Source organism: Thermoascus crustaceus, assembly GCF_041956765.1.
Source record: "Thermoascus crustaceus strain CBS 181.67 unplaced genomic scaffold VTN00scaffold_1, whole genome shotgun sequence".
Taxonomy (NCBI): Eukaryota; Fungi; Ascomycota; class Eurotiomycetes; order Eurotiales; family Thermoascaceae; genus Thermoascus; species Thermoascus crustaceus.
The window spans coordinates 6,202,325-6,222,679 of record NW_027192527.1 but is presented as its reverse complement, the minus strand read 5'-3'; the positions used below and the strand labels follow the sequence as shown (position 1 = coordinate 6,222,679).

Below are 20,355 nucleotides of genomic sequence, written 5' to 3'. Positions count from 1 at the left end.
TACATACTGTACATACCGTAAGGGCTTATGAGCAGGGGGAATTAACCTCCCGGGGTCCAGCCAAAGAGGAGAGGTCCAGCGGCCAATTCATCCTCGGAGAAGGAATAGCTAGCTGCAGCAAGAGGCCCCTCTCAAGCTTTTCCAAAAGCGATTCGAGCGATGTCTAGCCTGTCCATAGGTTGTTGCTCGTGTCCTTCAAAAAGGGACAGCTGCACCAGGACAGTAAGACGTATGTAGACTTGACTTGCCAAGCGAGGTTCACCCGTAGGTCTCGAGAAATGATAAGATAACAAAGCCAAACGATTGTGGATATCCCCATGCAACGTGTCTCCATGCTGAGGAGACCAACTGCCCCGCCGAGCGGAGCCATGGAGAAGATGCAGCTTCAGGCATGATGTGGAGAGAGAGCTGGTCCTTTTTGCGGGGGAGACCCAGCCGCGGCCGGGAAGTGGAGACCTGAATGGTGCCCAACTTCCGAGGCCTTCTATGAGCAGGGGATCTCCATTCCAATCTGCTGCTGAACCCAAGCAATTATTCTCGCAGGCAGAGAAAGGAATAAACTGGAAACTAGACGAGCCGCTCCAGCTCTCGCAGACACACGCTAGTCATCCTACAGAAGCTTGTCATATGCCAGAACTACTGCCTGGCAGAGGACCATGCTACATACAATACAGTAGTTTGCCGGGACTTTGATTAGCCAGGATTTCCTGTCCAAGCCGCTCCCTCGCTGCCTTTGCTTTTATTGTGATCCGGACTGACTTCATTTAAGGTCTATTCCCTATTCTAATGTCTAGAATAACTTCAAAACAACCTAACGTGCCAAAGCTGCTAGACGGAGGATCTCGGGTTCCGCAAGTTTTGGCTACCTACTGTATACCAGGAATTGGCTCTGGAACACAGGTACTTTCTTACTTTTGTATGCAAGGTCCTCATATGGCCAGCCGATCTACAGTGTCTGTCCGATACAGTACGAGTTAAATGGCAAGACCATGTTAACATATTGTCAAATTTCACGACTAACTCCCACTACAATCCAGATGTGATCCACGAGAGCAAAGAGCCTGTGTTCCCTTCCCCAAGAAAAAGGAGAAGTAACGAACTGTAACAAAAGCAATGCAAAAAGGTATGTACGCCGCATGATGATTCTCCACTGAAAAAGACAGAAAATTTGGACCTGAAGACGGGTATCTCCCATCGGCTCATCTCGCCTTGCTTCTTTCTTTCCTTCATTTCCCTTCATTCCCATCACCGCTCATATATATATATAGGTATATACTCCCCAAAGAAGCATGCTCATGATGCACAACCTTAATGAAACACATATCCCGTCTCTATCAGCCACGACGGAAATATAGGCAATATAGTGAAAATCTATCGGTCAGTTTGGCAAAGCAAGAGAGAAATGCACCCATGGAACACACAGAGACCAAAGAGTAATGAAGATCGGGGGAGATCCAAGGACAAATCTGAAACGATGACGATGACGAAGAGGGAAAGGAACGGGAGTAGAAGGAAGAATATGTCCTCTTGACGGCGGGAAAAAGGGAAGAGAAGGTGCACAAAAAGACATGGTAGGAATGGAAGATCGCCAGCCTCAATCCCATCATCATCGTCATCATCACCATTATTTGACGTCTCTTCAACCAAAGTTACTTTTTTTACCCTCAAGAAAAGTCTTTGGAGTCCTCCAAAGTCTCTGCAAATCCTCATTTTTTAGTATTAAGGCACTCATCTCTTTGTTTAGAACGGGAATCCGCCGCTAAAGCCGCCGCCTCTGGCGCCTGCGAACGGGTTTCCGCCAGCGTGCGCGAAGCCGCCACCGCCATTCATCATGTTGAAGAGGATGTTGGGGTCGATGTTGACACCGCCCATTCCACCCATACCGCCCATGTTGGTCGTGAAGGTCGGTCCACCACGGCCAAACATATCTGCGGGGTCGATAAGGTCGTCGCCGTTGTCGTAAGACGCGCGTTTCCTGTGTGAAACTGCGTAAGCAATCATATCCCGTAGACAATGCAGCGGGGAAAACATACTGAGGGTCGATCAAGGTCTCGTAGGCCTCTCCAATCTCCTTGAACTTTTCGTCGCCGGCTTCGCCGTCGCGGTTCTTGTCCGGGTGGTACTGGATGGCCAGTCGGCGGTAAGCCTTCTTGATCTCCTGCTCCGACGCGTCCTTCGACACCCCAAGAATCTTATAGTAGTCTTTCCGCTTGCTCTTCTTGAGCTCAAACTCGGCGTTACGGATGTCATCCTGGATACCCTTCTCGCCGGGGTTGCTCTCAGCAACGGCCTTGTAGTCCCGTAGAGCCTCCTCCCAGTTGCCTGCAGCACCATAAGCCTTGGCACGGATCTTCTGTGCCTTCACGTATGACGGGTCGAGTCGCAGTGCCTCCGTGCAGTCGTTGATAGCTGCATCGTAATCTTTCAGGTTGAGATGGGCCTGCGCGCGGTTCTGCAGGATCTTGGAGTTCGTATCTTTGTTGTTCGGATCGATCTCCAGACCCTTGGTGTACAGCTCGATGGCTTTGTGGTAGTCCTTTGCCTTGAAGGCGGCATTTCCTTCGTCCTTGGCGCGGGTGAGCTTCTGCATCATGCGTAGAAGCTTGATGGCCTGACTCGAATCTGGGTCACAGTTGAGACACATCCTCAGGTGCTTCATTGCCTGGTCATTGTCACCCTGGCCGTAGAACGCCTTCGCTCTGAGCAGGAGAGCATCGGGATCCTGGCTGTTCTCTCGCAGCAGCGATATGGCAATGTCCTGTACCTTCCCGAAGGCGTTGTCGTTGCCCATTTTCAGGTGCGCCTCACCGGTCAACAGGGTCCATTTCCGCGGCTGCTTCACGCCAGCTCCCAGCATCTGTCGAGCCTGATCCAGGCAGTATAGTGCCATAGATCCACCCTTATCTTCATTCAGGATCTCTTCAGCCTGTTTGATGAAGCGCAGCATCTTCTCAGCAGGGGCTCTGTCCGTCGCCGACGCCGGAGGCTGAACTCTCGAGAGCACTTCCAGGGCCTCAGACGGCCGTCCCAAGTTCGTCAATATCCGGGCCATTCGGTGCATGATCTTGGGGTTCGCTGGGTCGAGCTCGTGCGCACGCTGGGCATCTTCCAGAGCTTCCAGGTACCGGTGTGCGGAGAGATAAGCGGCAGCGCGGTTGGAGAGGTATGCAGACGAGTTGGGGTTGATCTCGAGAGCTGCGCAGAACGGAGCAGAGTTAACATCTCATCGTCATCGTTTCCCGAAAAGAAAGCAGCTGAACAAACCTTTGTTGTATTCCTGGATGGCCCGGTTGTAATCACCCGCCTTGAAGAATTTGTTCCCCGCCAACTTGAACGACTCGCCGTCTGTCACCGACGGGCTCGACCGGTGGGGAGGAGGAGTCGGGCTCCTCTCACTGTTTCCATGACTGGCACCATTATGCGTGGGCACCGGCTTCTGCTGCTGCGAGGCAGGAGGCACAGGCACGTGAGGCGAGGACGGGGACTCCTGGTCGATGTCCATGGAGCTATCTCGGGCGGCGGCCATGACGGTGAGGCGACGACGCAGCTCGTCCGGAGGAAGATTCAGGGGATGTGAATCGGGGTCGTGGGAGTAGCGAGAGGAGCTGGAGAAACGGTGGTGGTGTCTGGCGGTGGTGGTGTGAGAACGGCTGGGCTGCTGCTCGAGGTCGCGGCGGGTGCGATGGGATTTGGTGGGTGATTTGCGCGGCGGCGCGGTGGACGTGGATGGGTTTTTGGGCGAACCGTTGGGCGGCGAACGTGGATCAGGAACGTCGCGAACAGAGATGCTGCGAAGAGGTGGACGTTCAGAGCTCCCTCGGCGCTCCTTGTCGTCCTTGACCCTGTCCTTGTGCTTGTCCTTGTCCTTGTTCTTGTCGGGGGATTTGGAAAAGATGTGACTGAGAACCATCAGGCCTGCGGGTGCGGGATCGAACTACGACGAAAGCGGTAGAAGCTCTGGCTGGCAGCAAGAGCCAGCGGGCGTAAAGGCGGCGACAACGACAACACAGATACCACGCACTGGACGGATCTGAACGCTCTTTTTCAGCAGGACAGGTGCACGGCCATGGCAGAGATGAAAACGTCGTGTTTCTGTGGTGGTGGATCAGCAACGGCAGAGGGAGAGATGGCTTGGGGAGACTCAAGACTCTTCCCGGAGCGCGCCTGGCGTCCTTTAGTGAGCAACAGCCGAACCCTGAGGGTCCGGCAGCTTCTGGTAATGATCATATGTTGGCCTGTGTGTTAGCGTGCTGCCTGTTTTCCTGGTGGAATCACATCGATTCTAATCGCATCACGGTGATCACATCTCTGCCGCGGCGGTGGGAAAAAAAGAGGCAGGGTGCGAACATCCTCCGCGCACGACTGGCTCTCCAGCCTCCCAGCCTCCTTCAGATGTCTATACACAGCCCACTACCTCCTCTAGCGCGACTCCCTACACCTGGGAAGCATCAAAAAGATGGTCCAATGACTGGTGGAGACACGGCTGACTTACGCGCCTGAGGGGCGCGTTCTTTTTTCTCTTGGTTTTTTTTTGCTTTTTTTCACTCCTCACCTCTCGAGTCCTCTGTTTGTTTATTTCCCTTCCTGGGAAGAATAACGCTGACTCCGTGAAGGCAGACTCAATTGCGGCAAATTACGCTTAATGCTCCTAAGGAGTCCCCCAAGGATGACATCAGGTGTCCATAGGATGTCCATAGGATATCCCTAGTTTAGCAGGCACCTTCGATTCAACAGATATTCCTCCTACTGTCAGTGCTAAACTTTTACTAGAGCAATACGCGACGCGACGTATGCAAAGCTGCAGATCAAGCCATCTGAACCCACCTTGGATATTTCCTTTTTGGTACCATCGTTCGATCTCTGGGAATTTCTTATGTAACAAGCGTGGCAAGGACCCATACTCATCAACGAACCCCCGATGTTGACGAGGATCTGGCCTCGTCCCAACGTTCCCAAACGCCTTATCCCGTAGCTCTTCTCTCGCAATGGCGCCAAGTCCATCTTCACCGCCATCCCCACCCAAGAAATCCCGTGCATGCCAAGGGAGACAGACTATTAATAGAAGTTGCAAAGAGAGAGAACAAGAATGTCCTGACAATCATTACAGGAAAAGAATATAGAACGTATAGTATGAGTAAGAATAGAACTGCCAGGTATCCCACTGTCATGTCCCTTTAGTCAATGAGTGAGTAATCGCAAGAACACGTCGTATGTGATGCATGAACCTGTATCATCGCAACTTCCATATTCTTCCTTTCGTGTCCAAAAAGAACGGCCCATTAGACCTGACTCGCATCAGGGCTACCATGCCATACATTCAATCGCTGCTCCGTCACTAGATCATGGAGGAAATGGTATGCAGAGGCGAAACCGTCTTTACACCAGAGAGCGCGCTGTCAGCAAGGATGTCCGCGGCTCGGGCCGGAGTCATAGATTCAACCTTAACTGAGGAAGAAGAAGAAGATGGTGGTGGTGTCAACTTGGAACTGGAGTTCGCAGTTGAAGGGCGGCAACAGCTGCTAGTTTCACGTCGCCGTTTCGGGGTGTCTTTGGTTTTCTGATGGGTATGACACTACACTGCATGTCAGCGGGGACCCTTCGAATGTCTTGCAGATCTGGTAACATGGCTACTGGAAGGCGGAACAAACCTTATATGCATGCCGGAACCATGTGGTGCCTTTCTTCTTGCTGCTAACAAGCGCAATCCATTCCCCGCAGCTTCCACACAGACCCTCCCAGACATCCGCGTTGCCCTCCATTCTCCGCGTCTCTCTGGGTCCTTCAAACGCTTGTCCAGTTGCTGCGCTGACACCATGCGTGAAGCTCTTATCATACCAATATGCGGAGTTCTTGAGAACTAGCCACCGCCCCGGCTTGCAGATGCCACACCAACCTTCACGCTTATTTCCGTGTCCACGAACCCACCTAGGTGTGTACAGGTCGTTGTCAAACCGAAGCTCCTGCTCGTGGGGAACCAATTCTGGGTCTTCAGGGTTCATGTCTTCTGCTGGCGGAGCAAGCTGCTCTTCCCGGAGAGGGCCCAGCAGATCCGGAGGATCTGACAGATTAGTGTAGTGGTCAAGGCCGTATCCGTGAAGATCTACACTGCTATGTAGCGTTCGGAAAGCTCCTTGAGAAAGCAGCCTGAGCGAACTGGGAAGGTTGCTGTTATTATCAGAATTCGATGGTAGCAAAAATGGCCGCCTATGAAAGCGAGGAGTAGAGCCGAAGATTGGTGCATTCGCAGGGTTTGAGGAAGGAAGGACACTGCTAGACAAGATAGGGGGTGCAGAAAAGTGGGAGGCATTCGCCGTCCGTTGGAAGCTCTCCGTGCTGTGATATAAACATGGTGAGGTACGGAGAGCAGGTGACGGCCCATAGGAACCCGTCGACCATCTCTTCCGTGCACCGTCCAGTGTGTAAGGAGCTGTACGCGCGCTAGGGCGTGGAGAGGGGGAAGCTTTTGATCGACTGCCGGCTCTTCCCATCTCACGGTGAGCACATCTCGGCGAAGGAACGGGGGAAAGATGAGTGGAAGAAACGGTGAGCGAACTTCTCGGTGTGTAGTCAGACGGATAAGAGAAAGTCTCAGAATATGTAGACATATCAGTGATGTCAACGGAGGGGGTGCCGGTGCTGGACAGAAAAAACGAAGATCCTGACATGCGTCGGAAGGAACCAGTGTCCAGTGTGAGTAGCTCCTGATCAGACTCAAGAGGGCGTTTCCTCGTGTTCGTAACCGGAGGGCCCTCTTCCGCAGGCACGAGGCCATTGTGGAAGATACCCAAGTCGGCTTCTAGATTCGAGAGATCCAGAGCATCGTCAGCTACTTTCTGGTCGTTCATAGCTATGAGGTCGTCAGTGACTAGCTCAAATTGTTCGCACCCAGCAGCACATACACCCGTAAAGAGAACTGAGAAGCGAGATGTCGTTTACGCTTCCAATGTCAGCTGGCGGCGGGTGATATTGAGGCAGATGAGCGCCGTAGGTGTTCCATGATGCTGGCCTAGGATAGCTCGTTGGGTATGTCGAATAATACAATTGCTCTGGGACTGCTTTGGGCTGACCAGCAGCCAAAAGGTTTTGTGGTTTAAGACTGGGTGGCCATATCTTGATGCCCAAAGCCTTCATCCCAGCTGCTGTCGTCATGGTCTCTGTTATTACTCCAGTCGTTGCGCTGGAGTTTCCCTGGGAACCTGTCTTTGGATCGGTCCTCTGACAGTCGAACGACATTCCCATCGACGGTGACCATTGTCCCCTATGGTAATTATATCAGTCTCGTTCATCAATTGACGCAATTCACAGGTATTGTCAAACACGACTGCGAATTCAGATTTTTCGCCCATACCGCCGCATAGTACTGCTGGGATCCATCCAGTCCAACGAAAGATACAATAAGCACAACAAAGGTTCTCTGCAGGAACAGGTCATCAGTTCTGAGATTGTCGTTGATTTGTTTGGGAGCTGTAAAACCAACAACGCCTGCCATAAGATTGACATACCAAACACTCGCAGTAAATCGACTGTTTTTCACAAAAGAACGTCGTGCTGCACAATCAAAGGAGTCAACCCGTCGCAAGAATAGATATATTAATAAGGACTGAGAGTATATGCAGCGAACGGAAGCAGCGCACTGTAGTCAAAAGAACAATTTCTGATGCTCTCTTGCTACCGCTACCAGTAGGGTGTCGAATAAAGGAGCCAGCTCCAAAAAGTTGATAACCCGAAAGAATTAGAATAAAAAAAATAAACAATAGTGTTGTTAAATGAATGACAGTGACAGAATATGGTATAAACAGAAGACAAAAACATCAGCAAAAATGGTAGCTGATGGGACAAGGAAGGCGAGAATACGGTATATAGTCAGCGCGGCGGTTACAGAGTGGCCCACGGCAATGGCCCAAAGAGGAGACCTGACAACAGGACATGCCGACACTGGCAACGCAGAGCCTTTCTCTGAGGCATCTGGTCGCCAAGCTCGGAAATCGGGACCTCGAGAGAAGGTTAGCACCGTGGCCTGGCCTGTCCAACGCCTCGCCAAAACGCTCCGACAGGGGTCTGAGGCTAGAGTCGTGCCTTCAGGGTTTGACGTCTGGCTATCTTGGAGACAAGTGTATCACGCCAACAGAAGCTACCAATCTGGGTTCAGACTGTTTTCGAGGTACAAGCGCAGCTGGAGCGTGAGAGCAGGTTCACCAACAAGCGGTGTGTGCATCGTACGCGATGGTTGGAAAGATGCTGGATGATAGGGGGGACTGGTTCCCTCGAGTTAGCAGGAGATATGCATGCTTGGACGTGAGTTCGGCGTTTCTATATGTCAGTCTAGCCGCCCGCCGGCAAGCAGCCCTAGGTCGACCATCCGAGCGTACAACACCACCTCGACATCCTCGATTCTAGCGACATAGCGGGGCAGACAGCAGCGAGAGCAGAGGTGCGCAGGTCAGCCGTTTCATCTGGAAACAAGCATCAGACTGCCAAGAAATCCTGAGACGAAAAGGGAACAACGTCAACTCCGCCCTCCGTCTCCGCCACCGGCGAGTCAACTCCGTAGTTGGAGGCGACATCTCGACTGAATCCCACCTGTTCGTCCCCTCTCTGCGGCGCCCTTTGTGTTTTGCCCCTGATCTCGTCTCGATCTTCCAAATTTCGCACTCCCAACCGACAACCGACGAGCCGACAACACATCAGATGCACAGACATGAGAGGATGGGCGGAGGATAGAATTAGGGCTTGAACCCGACTCCCCGAAGAGACACTAACACTGCACGTTGTAGCTAACTATCCCTCCGGCGTCTAAACTACTCCATACACTGGTTACCAAATCAGGATGCCGGCCTGCAAACGGACTGGTCCAAACATCCCCCAACACCGCGAACCGGACGAGGTTCAGTTTGTTGTCGTGACTAGAGCCGCTACTAGGACATGTCCAAGCGCTCAGGTCAAGGCGCTACAGACCACACAACCAATGTTAAGCGAAGACCTTCTACTGAAACCCCCTTGGTTAGAGACCCGCTGACTTGGCATGGAAGTTGGGGAGCCCATAGAATTGTCCATATCATCCAACTGGATGGGAACATACTGAAGTCATCTGTGAAGCGTCCAGACCTGTCTCAACGCGCACAAGAATACCGGATCGAGTCGCTTCAAAGTGCGACGAAACTCTAGAAAGCGACCGGAGGAAAATAGCGGATTGACAAGACTAAGAAAATGAAAAGAAAGCCAAGTGCATTTCGTGGGATTCTTTCGAGATACGACTTTTTTCTGCCCTATGTTTATCTTGATCAGGTTTTCCTTGCAAAAATCGGCAAAGATAAGATCATCAGGCCTTCAATGTCACTAATAACAAGGCATCCCCATATCCTGTCATAAAGCTTCTAGAAGCGCCTTATATCCGACCATGCTGGTCCGATCTGCCACCCACGCCATCCGATGAATCCATAACCATACGCATCTGAAGCGCCGCCATCTCTTATCTGCGGGCTCACCAAGAACCAGGAACCAATCAGATGCTACTCATACCAACATTTGTTCCAAATACTCCGTACTTGTATGGAGTAGATGTCCACTGCTTGCGCTAGATGCATCAAAGGATCGAAACCCCGGTACGTTCGACGGCCTTCATCCTTCCAACCAGCGTCGACTTTTCGGACAGCCCTACACAAAACCCAAACGCTAGTCCGGAATCATGATAGGCCAGATCGTTTGACATTCATATCCGCACGATATCTCTCTTCTATCCATGTTGAGTATAGCCATATTTCTAGAGAGCCTCCAATAGTACACGCTGTTGATCTTGTAAAGACATTGCCTCTTGTAAGATAATATATTATAATTATGGTAATGACATACATTGCAGAGCCCAAACTAAGTTGACTAGCGAGTGCACAAAATCTCTCAATATATCAAAAATGCAGTTCAACAGGATTTCACGAGACTGTGGAGAAATAGGGCGAATTCGAATCCGAATTTGCTGCTTTTTTTTCGAAGAGGAAATCAAAACATAGCTATTGCTCTGGAGCACTCAGAAAAGGAGACTATTTAGTGGAAATATTAAAACCAAGAAAAAAATCCCCAGAACGCTCTATATTCCTTGAAGAATGTATGTACAATTGCACACGAATGAAAAAAAGGCTTTTAGTACAGTATACAAATTTCTTTCCCACTCGCGATATAAAGCTGATACCTTCAACAAGCTTCCTCAATAATAGAAATTGTCATTTCCACATTTCTCAAGAGGGCAAAATGGCTCTCTTCCTATAAGTAGGTAGATAGAAGAGAGCCCCAAGGCTCATCCCATCCCATCCTGTAACCCCTTCTCGGTTAACTGGAGTCCTCGGTCCGGACTGGCTTCTTAATTTTAAATTCAAGGACCGTCCTGTTCTTACCCCTCACACCCCCAGTAGCAACGTAGAAGCTGGTCGGGTGGCAGTATTATCGTCATGGAAGGACTTGGTTCTTTGTCCTCACGAAGCTGTACGTTCCTGCTGCAGGAACTCATTCCCCCGAACCTGCTAATCTCCCCACCCGTCGCGCAACAGCTGACCACCGTGACTCGTGAGCCAATCGAGGCGTGTTCCGGACATTGAACCCAAGGCTCTCGTAAGGTGGTGGTAGATCGTCAGGGTCAAAACGCTCCTCCGTATATGATCGGTCATGGATGTTAATGGGAGGATAAGAAGAGGCCTGCGGCGGTTCCCGCGGCGGCGAAGATCTCCAATATTCTTCGCGGGTGTATGATGATGATAATGATGGTGATCGTGATCGTGAAGCATTCCGTGGGTGCGGATTCGGTGGTACATCGGATGAATCGGTCATCACCCATACTTGTTGGTCTTCGAGCCAGACGAGTCGGTCGCTGGATGTCGTCCTTTGAGTCCCTGGTGACTGAGCACGATGGCCAGAGTACTGTATATTGTTGGAAGTGCGAGAAGAAGCCTCAGTCAGGTTTGAGTAGCTCCGTGCATGGGACGGTCTATTGCTGGCACTATGCTCATGGAGAAAAGAAATCGGCATTCCAGCACTTCGGGGACGACGACGTTCAACAGCGAGCTCTTCGCCGTTGTCGCTCCTACTGCACCCTGGCCAGCTGCTTTTTATTATTATTCCAGGAGAACGTCGTGGTCCGTGACCTCCTACACCTCCTGTGCGCTGCTGCTGCTGCTTCCCATTTTGATATTGATATTGATATCTGCTGCGTGAAGAAGACGGCGACGGGGCCTCAGTCGATTTGGGCTGAGATAGTTCAGCACGAGAAGAAGAAAAAGAAGAAGCCGGATTGGAGTCGACGGAGCGGTCGTTCCAGCATGATATACTAATGCGAGGACGTGGCATGTCCTTCGAGTATTGGGAGATGGAGAACCGTGTATCGTTCACCGGAGGGCCTTCAAAAGACGAGAGATCCATGATGACTGGACAGCAGGATGCGGTCTGGATCATGATAAAGGAGATAGATGTATAGAGCGAAGAGACAAATCCTAGGAGTCCTCGTCCAAGAGGCGTATACGAAGTTAAGTGCTTTGCAAGAAAGAGCTTTATATAGTATGTTGCTAGGTCAAGAGGTACTAAGGACACATAGATACGACGAAACTCGAGAAATAAGAAGCACAAGAAGGACATTAGAAAATCCTCCTTCCATAGACGGCGTCACCGAAGTAAAAGCGAAAAAAGGAACGTTGCCCCCAGGATCAGGTTCAACAACTGCAACCGCGCTTGGGCAGTCTTACGACAATAATGGCAGAGGCGGTGCGGGTGCGGTGCGGTTGCGTCTGCAGCACATACAGACAAGGCAGGGAAACACAAAAAGATGCGCACACCCTTCTTCGCCTCCTACCAACACAGAAATCCCCCGAATCCGGATCGGATCGAACCCCAAATAGGGGAAAAGCTAGCCATGCCAGGTGTCATGATGACTTCAATGGGAAGCATAGACATTTAGTAGGATTCTAGACGCAGCGGAAACCCGCGCGATCTGTTGTTCAGTTTCCGTTCAAGGCGGAGTCGGATGGGGCTGCTATACAAGGAGAGAGAGAGAAAGAGCTGCACACAAACTCCGTGCCGCGGCGCAGTCTTTAGTGCAGATGGCCACATGGACAAACATCGTAGGCTGTGAACGTGGAAGGGGAAAATAGGCGACCAGCACTAAAGGATCGAGCCTCTAGTCCATAGGGTATGTGCCAAGCTTACAATGTACATTTGTTAGAATAGTGTGTTGGCTGGTTGTACGTCAATTGATATCTGTTCTTGGTGCAGGCGCAGGCGGCCCAACATGGCAGGCGAATCGCCCATCCACCCGACCGTCGAAGCCCGCCTGCGGTTCGGCAGAGGAGGCGGAGCGCGCTTTGTTGGTGGACAATGGGCGTTGAAAGCTGGTTCGAGTAAAGAGGCGATGCGTGGGCTCTGCAGTGCCAATCTGCAAAACCTTCAAGGATCATCATACTCTTATTTGACCTTGTGCCTCCCGGACATATATACATTTTCGTTCAAGGGCGATAAAAAAAGCCATGTCATTTTTTTAGGGGGGCAAAAATTATGCAACAGGACAATGTTTCTACCTACTACTTAGGTAAGTAGTAGCTAACTAATGTTGCACAGAGCTGTCATCCAGGTTCAAGGGTCCATTGTTCCATCTCACCTTGTCAGACTCTTCTCCCGAATCCGTGAGGGCAAATGCGTGCGAAACATTTCGTATACACGGGGAGTAGTCTGTACATCGTATTTGTTTCTGATCGACAGTGGGGATGATCTATTTTCAGGGCTGCCAAGAACCACATTCTCCCAAGATCTCCGCGCGAGATCATCCCGCCGGCCTCGGATTCGTATCTTTGTATTTGATTATTGTCACATGGAAACTCGTCTTTTTTTAACAAACTTTCTAATTTACGAGGGTTCTCCGCAAAAACGGAAATTCCCAACATGACAAGGTCGCTGTATGAAAAACCAAGGCTGTGATACAGGACCCATGGATCAAATGGGGTGGTGTCTCCATATGATGATGGGGCTGTGCCATTGGCACCCACGAATCCGCGATCCTACCTAACTGTTACGGCACGGCAGGCTGTGCTTTAGGCTTTTAAGTTTCTAATTAACGTGAGATAACTCAAAGGGGCAGTCCTGCACGCGGAACGTTCTCTCCCTCCGACTTCCGTTGATTATTAGCATAATATAATGCCCTTTGTGAGGTTACCATCCTTCGGACACCCCGGCTGCTTCTTACCGACTGACCCGCCTTAATGAAGGATCCCGATCCATGGCTCCTTTGGGGGCTGTGTTTTTTTTTCTCCAATCGATGATCCCCTCCCAATTTAGAAGTGGCTTTCCGAGATCCTTTCAAGTTTCAAGAAACGGAGTGCGGAGTACTCCGGGCATAAAGAAGTATGTTCGTGCAAAACCTTCGAATTCATGTAAATCGGGCTCCTTCCCCACGAGTCTTCAAGCCATAAGACCTCAACGGACGGGAACAGAGAAACGATAATAAAGCTGCCTTTGAGCGTTCCGACTGAAAGACAGTGTATAAATATACTCTGGGCACAGGCACACAAGCATTTTCCTTGTTCTGTCTTCCCTTTCTCTCTTAGAAGCTTCTATATGGAGAAATCCCGAACGTCGATTGCCTTGACTAAGCGCCAAACCCACTTTGCTCCACCTGCTGCCGAACAGCGTAGTATCAGTTGACAGCAAACTGAGATCCGAGATCGCATGTACACCGAAAGAAATAGTATTAATTATTAACCAATCCGGGGCATAAAGATCCCTTCATATATCTAAAAAGACATGAGACGATGACCGAAAGCAGAATCCAAAGGATTAGGGCTTTGTTTCTCAATCATACATACCTCATTAAATCCCAAGTATATATAAAAGATACATACCAAACTACCTTGACATCTGTTTCCCCCAAACCTCCGGATTGTCTCGTCTATTAATATCACTCACAGTTTCAGCAGCAGTAGCAGCAATGACCGCTGCCGTCGGCCTCTGCTTTCTCCGTACAGAGGAAGCCTCCCGACGATGATACCCCCGCCGCGCAAGGGCCCGGGACAGACACTCCTCGCTAACCCCGAGCTCCAGGGCCTCGATGACCTTCCGGTACGACATGCGCCGATTCTCCGGGCACGCGGTGATGAAGGCCTCGACCTTATCCAGCTGGGCCTCGCCCAGCTTGCTGCGCCGGCCCGACGGCTTCTTGGGCGTGTCGCTCTGGCTCTGGCACGTGTACTGGACCTTCCGGATGGTCACGCCCAGGTGCTGCGAGATCTGCTCGTAGGAGTAGCCCAGGCGTCGCATCAGGAGGATGTCGCGTCGCTGGTCGCGGGTGGTCCAGTGCCATTTGCTACGTGTGTTTGGTGTTATGTTTGTATTTGCAGGAGGAACTGCGGTTTCTGAATCCGGTGATCTCAGGTTTGGTAATTCCAGCATGGGGGTTGAGTTCGAAGGAGTGGTAGTATTCGAAGAGTCCGGATCGGAGGGAGGAGCTGCTAAGGGTGTCAGCTCGGAGCTGTTTGAGCGCTCTGAGGCGTTCGGGTACGTGGTGCTCGAAGGATGTAACTCCGTTTGAGGATCCATATTGCATCCCCTTGAATGCCTCGAACGCGAGGTGTCAAAGACCGTGTGAGATCGTCGGGCAGACAGGCACCTCCAGCAGCAGCTCCAAATCAACCCTACGAGATATAAGTACGGAGCACCCCATAGATCCAGGGCAGCTGGTAGCGGTGAGTATGGCGGAGGCCAACGAGGACTCAGGCGGTGAGAACACCGGGAGCGCGGCCCGAAGCACTCAGCCCGATCCCTGCCCTCAAGAGTACGGAGTAGATGCTATCGAATACAAAGAAAAGAGTGCTTCAAATAGTCCCGGATAACGTCGGTTTTTCGGGTTTGCTTATCCCAGATCTGACGAGCAAGGCCATGTAGTTGTATTCTTCTGCCTAGATACAGCAACGACCTAGCTGGGTGGGTTCCGATAGTCTATCAATAACATTATCATCACCAGTCGCACTATTTATTCATGATCAGCAGGTCTACCGTGCTCAAATTTGAGAATTGTCTGGACGTCTTTGGCTCTTAAGCCCCGAGGAACGTGTTTTCAGATTCTAGCTTGGCGATGCGGGGTTCCTGGTGGCATCGACAGGTACCAGACGCAGTGACATCACGAAGAATGAGTGACCGGAGAGGGAGTGAAGTTGTTCCGGAACAATTTGGAGATAAGTATATTGTGATTCCTGGCGGTGGAAGAAGGCTCTATGACACGCAGGGAACTCAATAATATAATTGTAGCTCCTCACGGAAATTTGTTGGGGGCTCCTGAACGGTAAATACACGCCACGCAGATGAGCTTATTATTGGGTCCCATGACGCGATAAACAAGAACTGGCCCATGACACAAATACACCACGATTCCGATATAAAGGCAAGAAGCATGCTATTGAAACAATTTCTAAGCAACTAAAACTACATTCATCCAAGACGCTACTATTGGTCGTAAGACGTAGTGTGCAGGGACAAGACATTATGCAATGGTCGACGACCAATGAATTTATACACGAAAATAAACAAAAAGGAGTCCCTCAAGGTCCTAAGCCTACACACATCTTGATCATTCGTCGTCCCTTGAGTGGCCCGTATTCAAGCCTCTTAGGAAACCAGAGAGCCTGAAGCAGAATGCATTAATCTCTTTCCAAAGTCGCGACTAATTGACACACCCCTTCACCGCACTCATCCACGAACTTCCCCGAACACTCCTCCGACAAACGCCGGAAAGCCCAAAGCCCAGTCCGAGAGCCGTCTGCCGAAAGAGAACCTTAGATAAGCGAGGCCGGGGTATCATTCACAAGAATTGAATTTAAGCGAAGATGACGGCAGCGGCGGCAGCAGCACCAGCCAGGGCGAAAGAGTTGGTCAGAGAGCTGGCAGCACCAGTGAACATGGGGGGAGCAGTGCTAAGAGACCGTTAGCTCGATGTCCCATATCAGAAGACCGGGACGCAACTTACGTGGAGCTCTTAGGGGGGTATGGGACACCAGTGCCGCTGGCAACGGGGACGACCGGGCTGCCAGAAGGACCAACAGTGATAGCAACAGGGGTGGGGGTGGAGGTGACGGTCTTGTAGGTGACAGTCGGGATGCAGGTGGTCACAGGGATGACAGTGGTGGAGGGAGCAGCAGAGCTGTAGATGACAACCGGGCTGCTGTAAGCGGGGCTGCTGCTGCTGCTGGCGACAGGAGCAGGAGAGTAGACGGGAGAGCTGGTTGGGACGGCCACGGGGGTGGTGATGGCAGCCGGGGTGCTGCTGCTGGTCTCAACGGGGCTGACAGCAGGAGTAGCGCTGTGGCTGCGAGCCGGGCAGTTGGTCACGGTAGGAGCGCAAGAGGTGATGGTAACGTCCTCGGTGGTGTAGACAGTCTCCACGGGAGCAGCACCCGGGACGGCGGCGGCGAGGCCGGCAAAGAGGGCAACGGTGGCAGCAGTGAAACGCATCTTGAAACGATTTATATTTCACGGAAATGAAACCGTCAAGGGTCGTCGACGAAACGAAGGTGTGCAAGAAAGAGAGTGATGGTAGTTGGCAAGAAAAAGAGTGTAAGTGACCGAAGTCAAAGCAGATACTGCAAGCAGTTGTTCGAGGAAGTCTGTACTTGGAGTATGAGAGAGGAGTAAAGGAAGACGGCTGCAGAGGGGGGCCTAGGGCCTTTGTATGGCCTGGGAGATTAAGCTGGAGATCTCCCAGCGCCCTGACGAGCCCGGAAAGGGGGGAGTGGGCCGCGCGACGAGGGAGCACAGTACGGAGAAGCCGCCGTAGTCGACCATGCTAACCCACGCTAGAGAGGCACGAGAACAGCGGCCAGCCTGACCGCTGCACGCCGTCTGCCACGGCCATAGGCCCTCGCCGTCCCGCCTCAGCAGGCTGGCGTGGCGACGACGAGGCCCAAGTGGAGGCCAGCGGCCGATCTCGTCGCTCGGTTTCTTTTTCTGGACATCACGGCCCCGTGCCCGTCGCTTGTCAGTCGAGTGCTCTCCTGAATCCCGGTTGCGCTGTCAGATGCTGCTCTTCCGGGCGGTATCCGATCCTCCCCCCCTCCTGTGGCTGGTGGACACGCATCCCCTGTTCTTCATCCTCAGGAACGGATATCTCCGTCGAAGATCTGTCATGGTGGATAATTCTGGGGGTGAACAAAGAACCCTGGGGCTGCCCGCGACGTCTTTCAGCCACAAAGGTGCCACAACATGTTGACGCTCTGGCATCATGTTTCACGTACCTGCGTCGCCCACGGTGCCGTGTGCTTAGCGGCGTTAGTCAGGGGTTTGCAGGCTCCCTCCTTGCTCCTCACTCGCTACCGCTTGCCAGAAATCTTCTTCCACCGCGGTTCTGCTCCCCACCTTTCCGCCAATGGCGCGCGCCCGTTGTGCCGACCCGACCAACCGGGGTCCCACCCTCGACTGTTTCCCCGAAGACTAGCAGACCAAACACCAATATCCTTCGAGTTACAGCGCAGCACGCCAGCAGCCAGCCCGGCCCATGTCCGCCCTACGGGACAAGATACTCATGCACGCAGCAAGTCAGGGCCTCCCCGTACCGAGCAGTCGTCTTGGAATTTGTCTCAAGCAACAGGCTTTGATTGGTCCCATCACCTACGACATTATTTCCTCTCTCCCTGGAGATAAGCGCAGCGAGGTGAGAAACCGAGCCCAGAAGCCACTGCAATGAGGAGGGCTAGAAAGTTCGGCGAAGAAATTAGAGTATGGTGTAGTCTTCACTTTATGAGGAAGCGTAATGGGGATCGTCATTATCCTCCGCTTCATGGATCATGAAAAAGCACAGCGAAGGTCGAGAAGTCCAGAACCAACGCCCATGCAACGATGAAAATGGAGGGTACTCCGTACGGAGTAATTAACTATAATCTATTTTCGGCGTGAAGGGGTGACATTCCCAGATAGCCGTCGAGAGCTCAGTGGTCCGTTGATGCTTAAATTGCGAATTTATCACTCTAAACTTCCTGGTATTCAGCCACAACCCGCCAACCGTGAGACCGATATGGAAGTCTGTATTAGGCTGAAGCCTCCCATATTGACAAGCCGCGGCCATTGGGATCTGGACTCATCTGTGATAAGCTTGTGGCTGAACTGGTCCCTGCCAGTCTGATATTCCTTGTCAGTGAGCACGGGGATACTTGTTTGTGCACGGTTGCAACGTTCCGATTCTTCACGGCGTTCTCCATACCGGGAGGTAATATCAAGGTCAATGAATCGAGTTTCGAAATGCTGTCTTATAGATTCATTTTCGCTTTCAGACCGAAAACTTCTGATATGTCTACGGGGGTCGGAAAGACTCCGTTTAAGTCTGATGAGTATGCGCTGCTGCGTACGGATAATACTCCGTATGGAGTTAAGTACCGACGTTATTGAGAGATGCGCTCCAAATCGGCGGGCGTAACGTTATTATTATTACACTCCGTAGAGATCCGGAGGCGACCATCCGCGATAAGCAAGTTCCTCCTCACATTTCTAATCGAGGCTCATGCGAGAAGAGAGTACCTATTCAAGATTCAGCTTGGCTTTTTCAATGCGTCTATGGCCTAGCTTGTCTAAAACTGGCTCCGTACTTCATGAATTCATGGATACCTCGTGCTGTATATGGAAGTAGTAAAACGTGCCAGGACCTAGAAGCTGCAGGGTCTCTGAAGAAGCAGAAAGCGAAGCGCCGCTCGTGCCTTGCGGAGAAAAGGTGTGGTGCATGAAGACCGTGCGGCAGACGCTGGCAATTGCCAAGTGGATATTGTGGACATATGGTCCCTCTTTGCCAAGGAAAAAAGGTGAAGTATCTGTTACTATCTGAAGTTAGCAGGTACCCAATAGATCAACAGGGGCCATTAAAGCTTGTTCTTGATTGGCTAAGTAAACCCGAAACCATTTGCCAGCGCGATAAGATTTCTTGGTGACTTCGTCATCAAGATTGCCCAAGTCCCTGACTACCGTAGTAGCGGATGATGATCGATGATCCCAACAAAGGACACACACGAGCTGCAGCCCGTGTGGCTTCACGAAATCATGCTTGCCTGACCATCTGCGCAGACCGCAGCGCAGCAATAATGATAATCGGGTTGTGACCGTTCAAATCGCTTCAGTCCCGGTGGGCGGCCTTTAACCCTGAACGATAAAGAACCCCGTTGGGCCCGCCTCGCTTCGGTTTCAAAGTGAGCCAAAACAACAACAGAATCTGAAGATCCCGATAGGTACGGCACCGAATGCTCTGTACGGAGTACATCTCCGAAGCCCCAAATCCATGGCAGTCATGCTATTGAAGATTCGACTCGTGCGTGATTCTCCCGAGGAAGCTGCTGCTCCACTGCGTTTGAAGTTGGCACTCGCAAGGCAAGACCCGTTGTTACCTAAGAACGGTTAACTAAGTTACTTAACTAACTAGTTAACTACTTCCGTCCTCGACAACAACGCTTATTCATCCATGGAGATGTCTTTTGTTGTCATCACTTTCACGCTTTCAACAAGGCGTCCTACCTCCTACTACTCACAATCTTAGCCAGTTTCGAACGGTCCAAGCTTTCAAGGCATCTGGACTCTCGAGTTTTGTCTTATGATCTTGAAGCCATCTTATTCCTTTGTCCCTTCTCTTCAGATACATCTCGGGAGAAGTGCCGGTGAACGTCAGTCTATCTTCGGGAAGCACAAAGCGCCCGTCGCCCTTCAAGGGAACGAATCCATAACTCCAGTATCCATGACCTACCCAGGTCCTTTAAGGGCATATTCGCTTGCTGATGCACGATCGAGGGCCATCCATACCCGGATGGGATGATATATCGAGGAACTGTCAGTCAATACCAGAGCCACAATGCATCGTGTTGCCCTGCTCTCTCCGTCGCTGCTTGTGGAATCTTGCGTGACCGGAAGAGAATTCCCAGACGACAATCGCCATGTTTCCATATCGCCCACAACAGCACTGAGAATGATTATCTGAGATATGTACAACGATCGACACGTATCATACATACATGGGCTGCAGATCGCTATGTCGTCATACGTCTTTTATTATGGCTTTCCAGTCGATGTCCTGGATGACCACTAATCTCTGTACAATGATTCGGTATTTGCTACCTTGATGAGACCTGCCTGACAGCACCTTTGCTTGCAAAGGCTCTAATTCCCAGTACGAGGCCGAATATGTCTGATACATGCGTCCGGGATTCAGATGAATATTTTTCTTGTTCCTCTTGACATGCTGCCGAGCATGTGATCTTCTACTTCCCAGTCCTTTTGGAGTAGAAGCTGCAGTAACTTTGACTAAGCTACCGATTTAGTATCCGATGTCACACGCTACTAGGAGACGCTACGCTGCTCGCGGATCTTAAC

The 20,355-nt window shown here is 51.4% G+C and overlaps 9 protein-coding genes across 9 annotated transcripts; 3 read left to right on the top strand and 6 right to left on the bottom strand.

Annotated features, from left to right (window-relative positions):
* Nucleotides 1-1,371: 1,371 nt before the first annotated feature.
* On the bottom strand, nucleotides 1,372-1,710 carry VTN00DRAFT_2261 (uncharacterized protein; the record flags this gene model as incomplete). Its single annotated transcript, XM_069428460.1, has 1 exon — nucleotides 1,372-1,710. One exon carries the CDS (start codon nucleotides 1,708-1,710, stop codon nucleotides 1,372-1,374), a length of 339 nt encoding a protein of 112 aa, XP_069292963.1.
* Nucleotides 1,711-1,740: 30 nt separating this feature from the next.
* On the bottom strand, nucleotides 1,741-3,910 carry VTN00DRAFT_2260 (uncharacterized protein; the record flags this gene model as incomplete). Its single annotated transcript, XM_069428459.1, has 3 exons — nucleotides 1,741-1,975; nucleotides 2,034-3,195; nucleotides 3,265-3,910. The coding sequence occupies 3 exons, from the start codon at nucleotides 3,908-3,910 to the stop codon at nucleotides 1,741-1,743; spliced, it is 2,043 nt and encodes a 680-aa protein (XP_069292962.1).
* A 1,425-nt stretch (nucleotides 3,911-5,335) lies between these two features.
* On the bottom strand, nucleotides 5,336-7,149 carry VTN00DRAFT_2259 (uncharacterized protein; the record flags this gene model as incomplete). The annotated part of the gene is made up of 3 exons (XM_069428457.1): nucleotides 5,336-5,572; nucleotides 5,649-6,847; nucleotides 6,900-7,149. The coding sequence occupies 3 exons, from the start codon at nucleotides 7,147-7,149 to the stop codon at nucleotides 5,336-5,338; spliced, it is 1,686 nt and encodes a 561-aa protein (XP_069292961.1).
* A 777-nt stretch (nucleotides 7,150-7,926) lies between these two features.
* Nucleotides 7,927-8,721, top strand: VTN00DRAFT_2258 (uncharacterized protein; the record flags this gene model as incomplete). The annotated part of the gene is made up of 2 exons (XM_069428456.1): nucleotides 7,927-8,161; nucleotides 8,414-8,721. The coding sequence occupies 2 exons, from the start codon at nucleotides 7,927-7,929 to the stop codon at nucleotides 8,719-8,721; spliced, it is 543 nt and encodes a 180-aa protein (XP_069292960.1).
* A 1,773-nt stretch (nucleotides 8,722-10,494) lies between these two features.
* Nucleotides 10,495-11,403, bottom strand: VTN00DRAFT_2257 (uncharacterized protein; the record flags this gene model as incomplete). Its single annotated transcript, XM_069428455.1, has 1 exon — nucleotides 10,495-11,403. One exon carries the CDS (start codon nucleotides 11,401-11,403, stop codon nucleotides 10,495-10,497), a length of 909 nt encoding a protein of 302 aa, XP_069292959.1.
* Nucleotides 11,404-13,872: 2,469 nt separating this feature from the next.
* Nucleotides 13,873-14,562, bottom strand: VTN00DRAFT_2256 (uncharacterized protein; the record flags this gene model as incomplete). Its single annotated transcript, XM_069428454.1, has 1 exon — nucleotides 13,873-14,562. The coding sequence occupies one exon, from the start codon at nucleotides 14,560-14,562 to the stop codon at nucleotides 13,873-13,875; it is 690 nt and encodes a 229-aa protein (XP_069292958.1).
* Nucleotides 14,563-14,714: 152 nt separating this feature from the next.
* Nucleotides 14,715-15,802, top strand: VTN00DRAFT_2255 (uncharacterized protein; the record flags this gene model as incomplete). The annotated part of the gene is made up of 3 exons (XM_069428453.1): nucleotides 14,715-14,797; nucleotides 15,486-15,607; nucleotides 15,654-15,802. The coding sequence occupies 3 exons, from the start codon at nucleotides 14,715-14,717 to the stop codon at nucleotides 15,800-15,802; spliced, it is 354 nt and encodes a 117-aa protein (XP_069292957.1).
* Nucleotides 15,803-15,835: 33 nt separating this feature from the next.
* On the bottom strand, nucleotides 15,836-16,470 carry VTN00DRAFT_2254 (uncharacterized protein; the record flags this gene model as incomplete). The annotated part of the gene is made up of 2 exons (XM_069428452.1): nucleotides 15,836-15,932; nucleotides 15,986-16,470. The coding sequence occupies 2 exons, from the start codon at nucleotides 16,468-16,470 to the stop codon at nucleotides 15,836-15,838; spliced, it is 582 nt and encodes a 193-aa protein (XP_069292956.1).
* A 747-nt stretch (nucleotides 16,471-17,217) lies between these two features.
* VTN00DRAFT_2253 (uncharacterized protein) lies at nucleotides 17,218-17,655 on the top strand (the record flags this gene model as incomplete). Its single annotated transcript, XM_069428451.1, has 1 exon — nucleotides 17,218-17,655. One exon carries the CDS (start codon nucleotides 17,218-17,220, stop codon nucleotides 17,653-17,655), a length of 438 nt encoding a protein of 145 aa, XP_069292955.1.
* Between the last annotated feature and the right edge of the window lie 2,700 nt (nucleotides 17,656-20,355).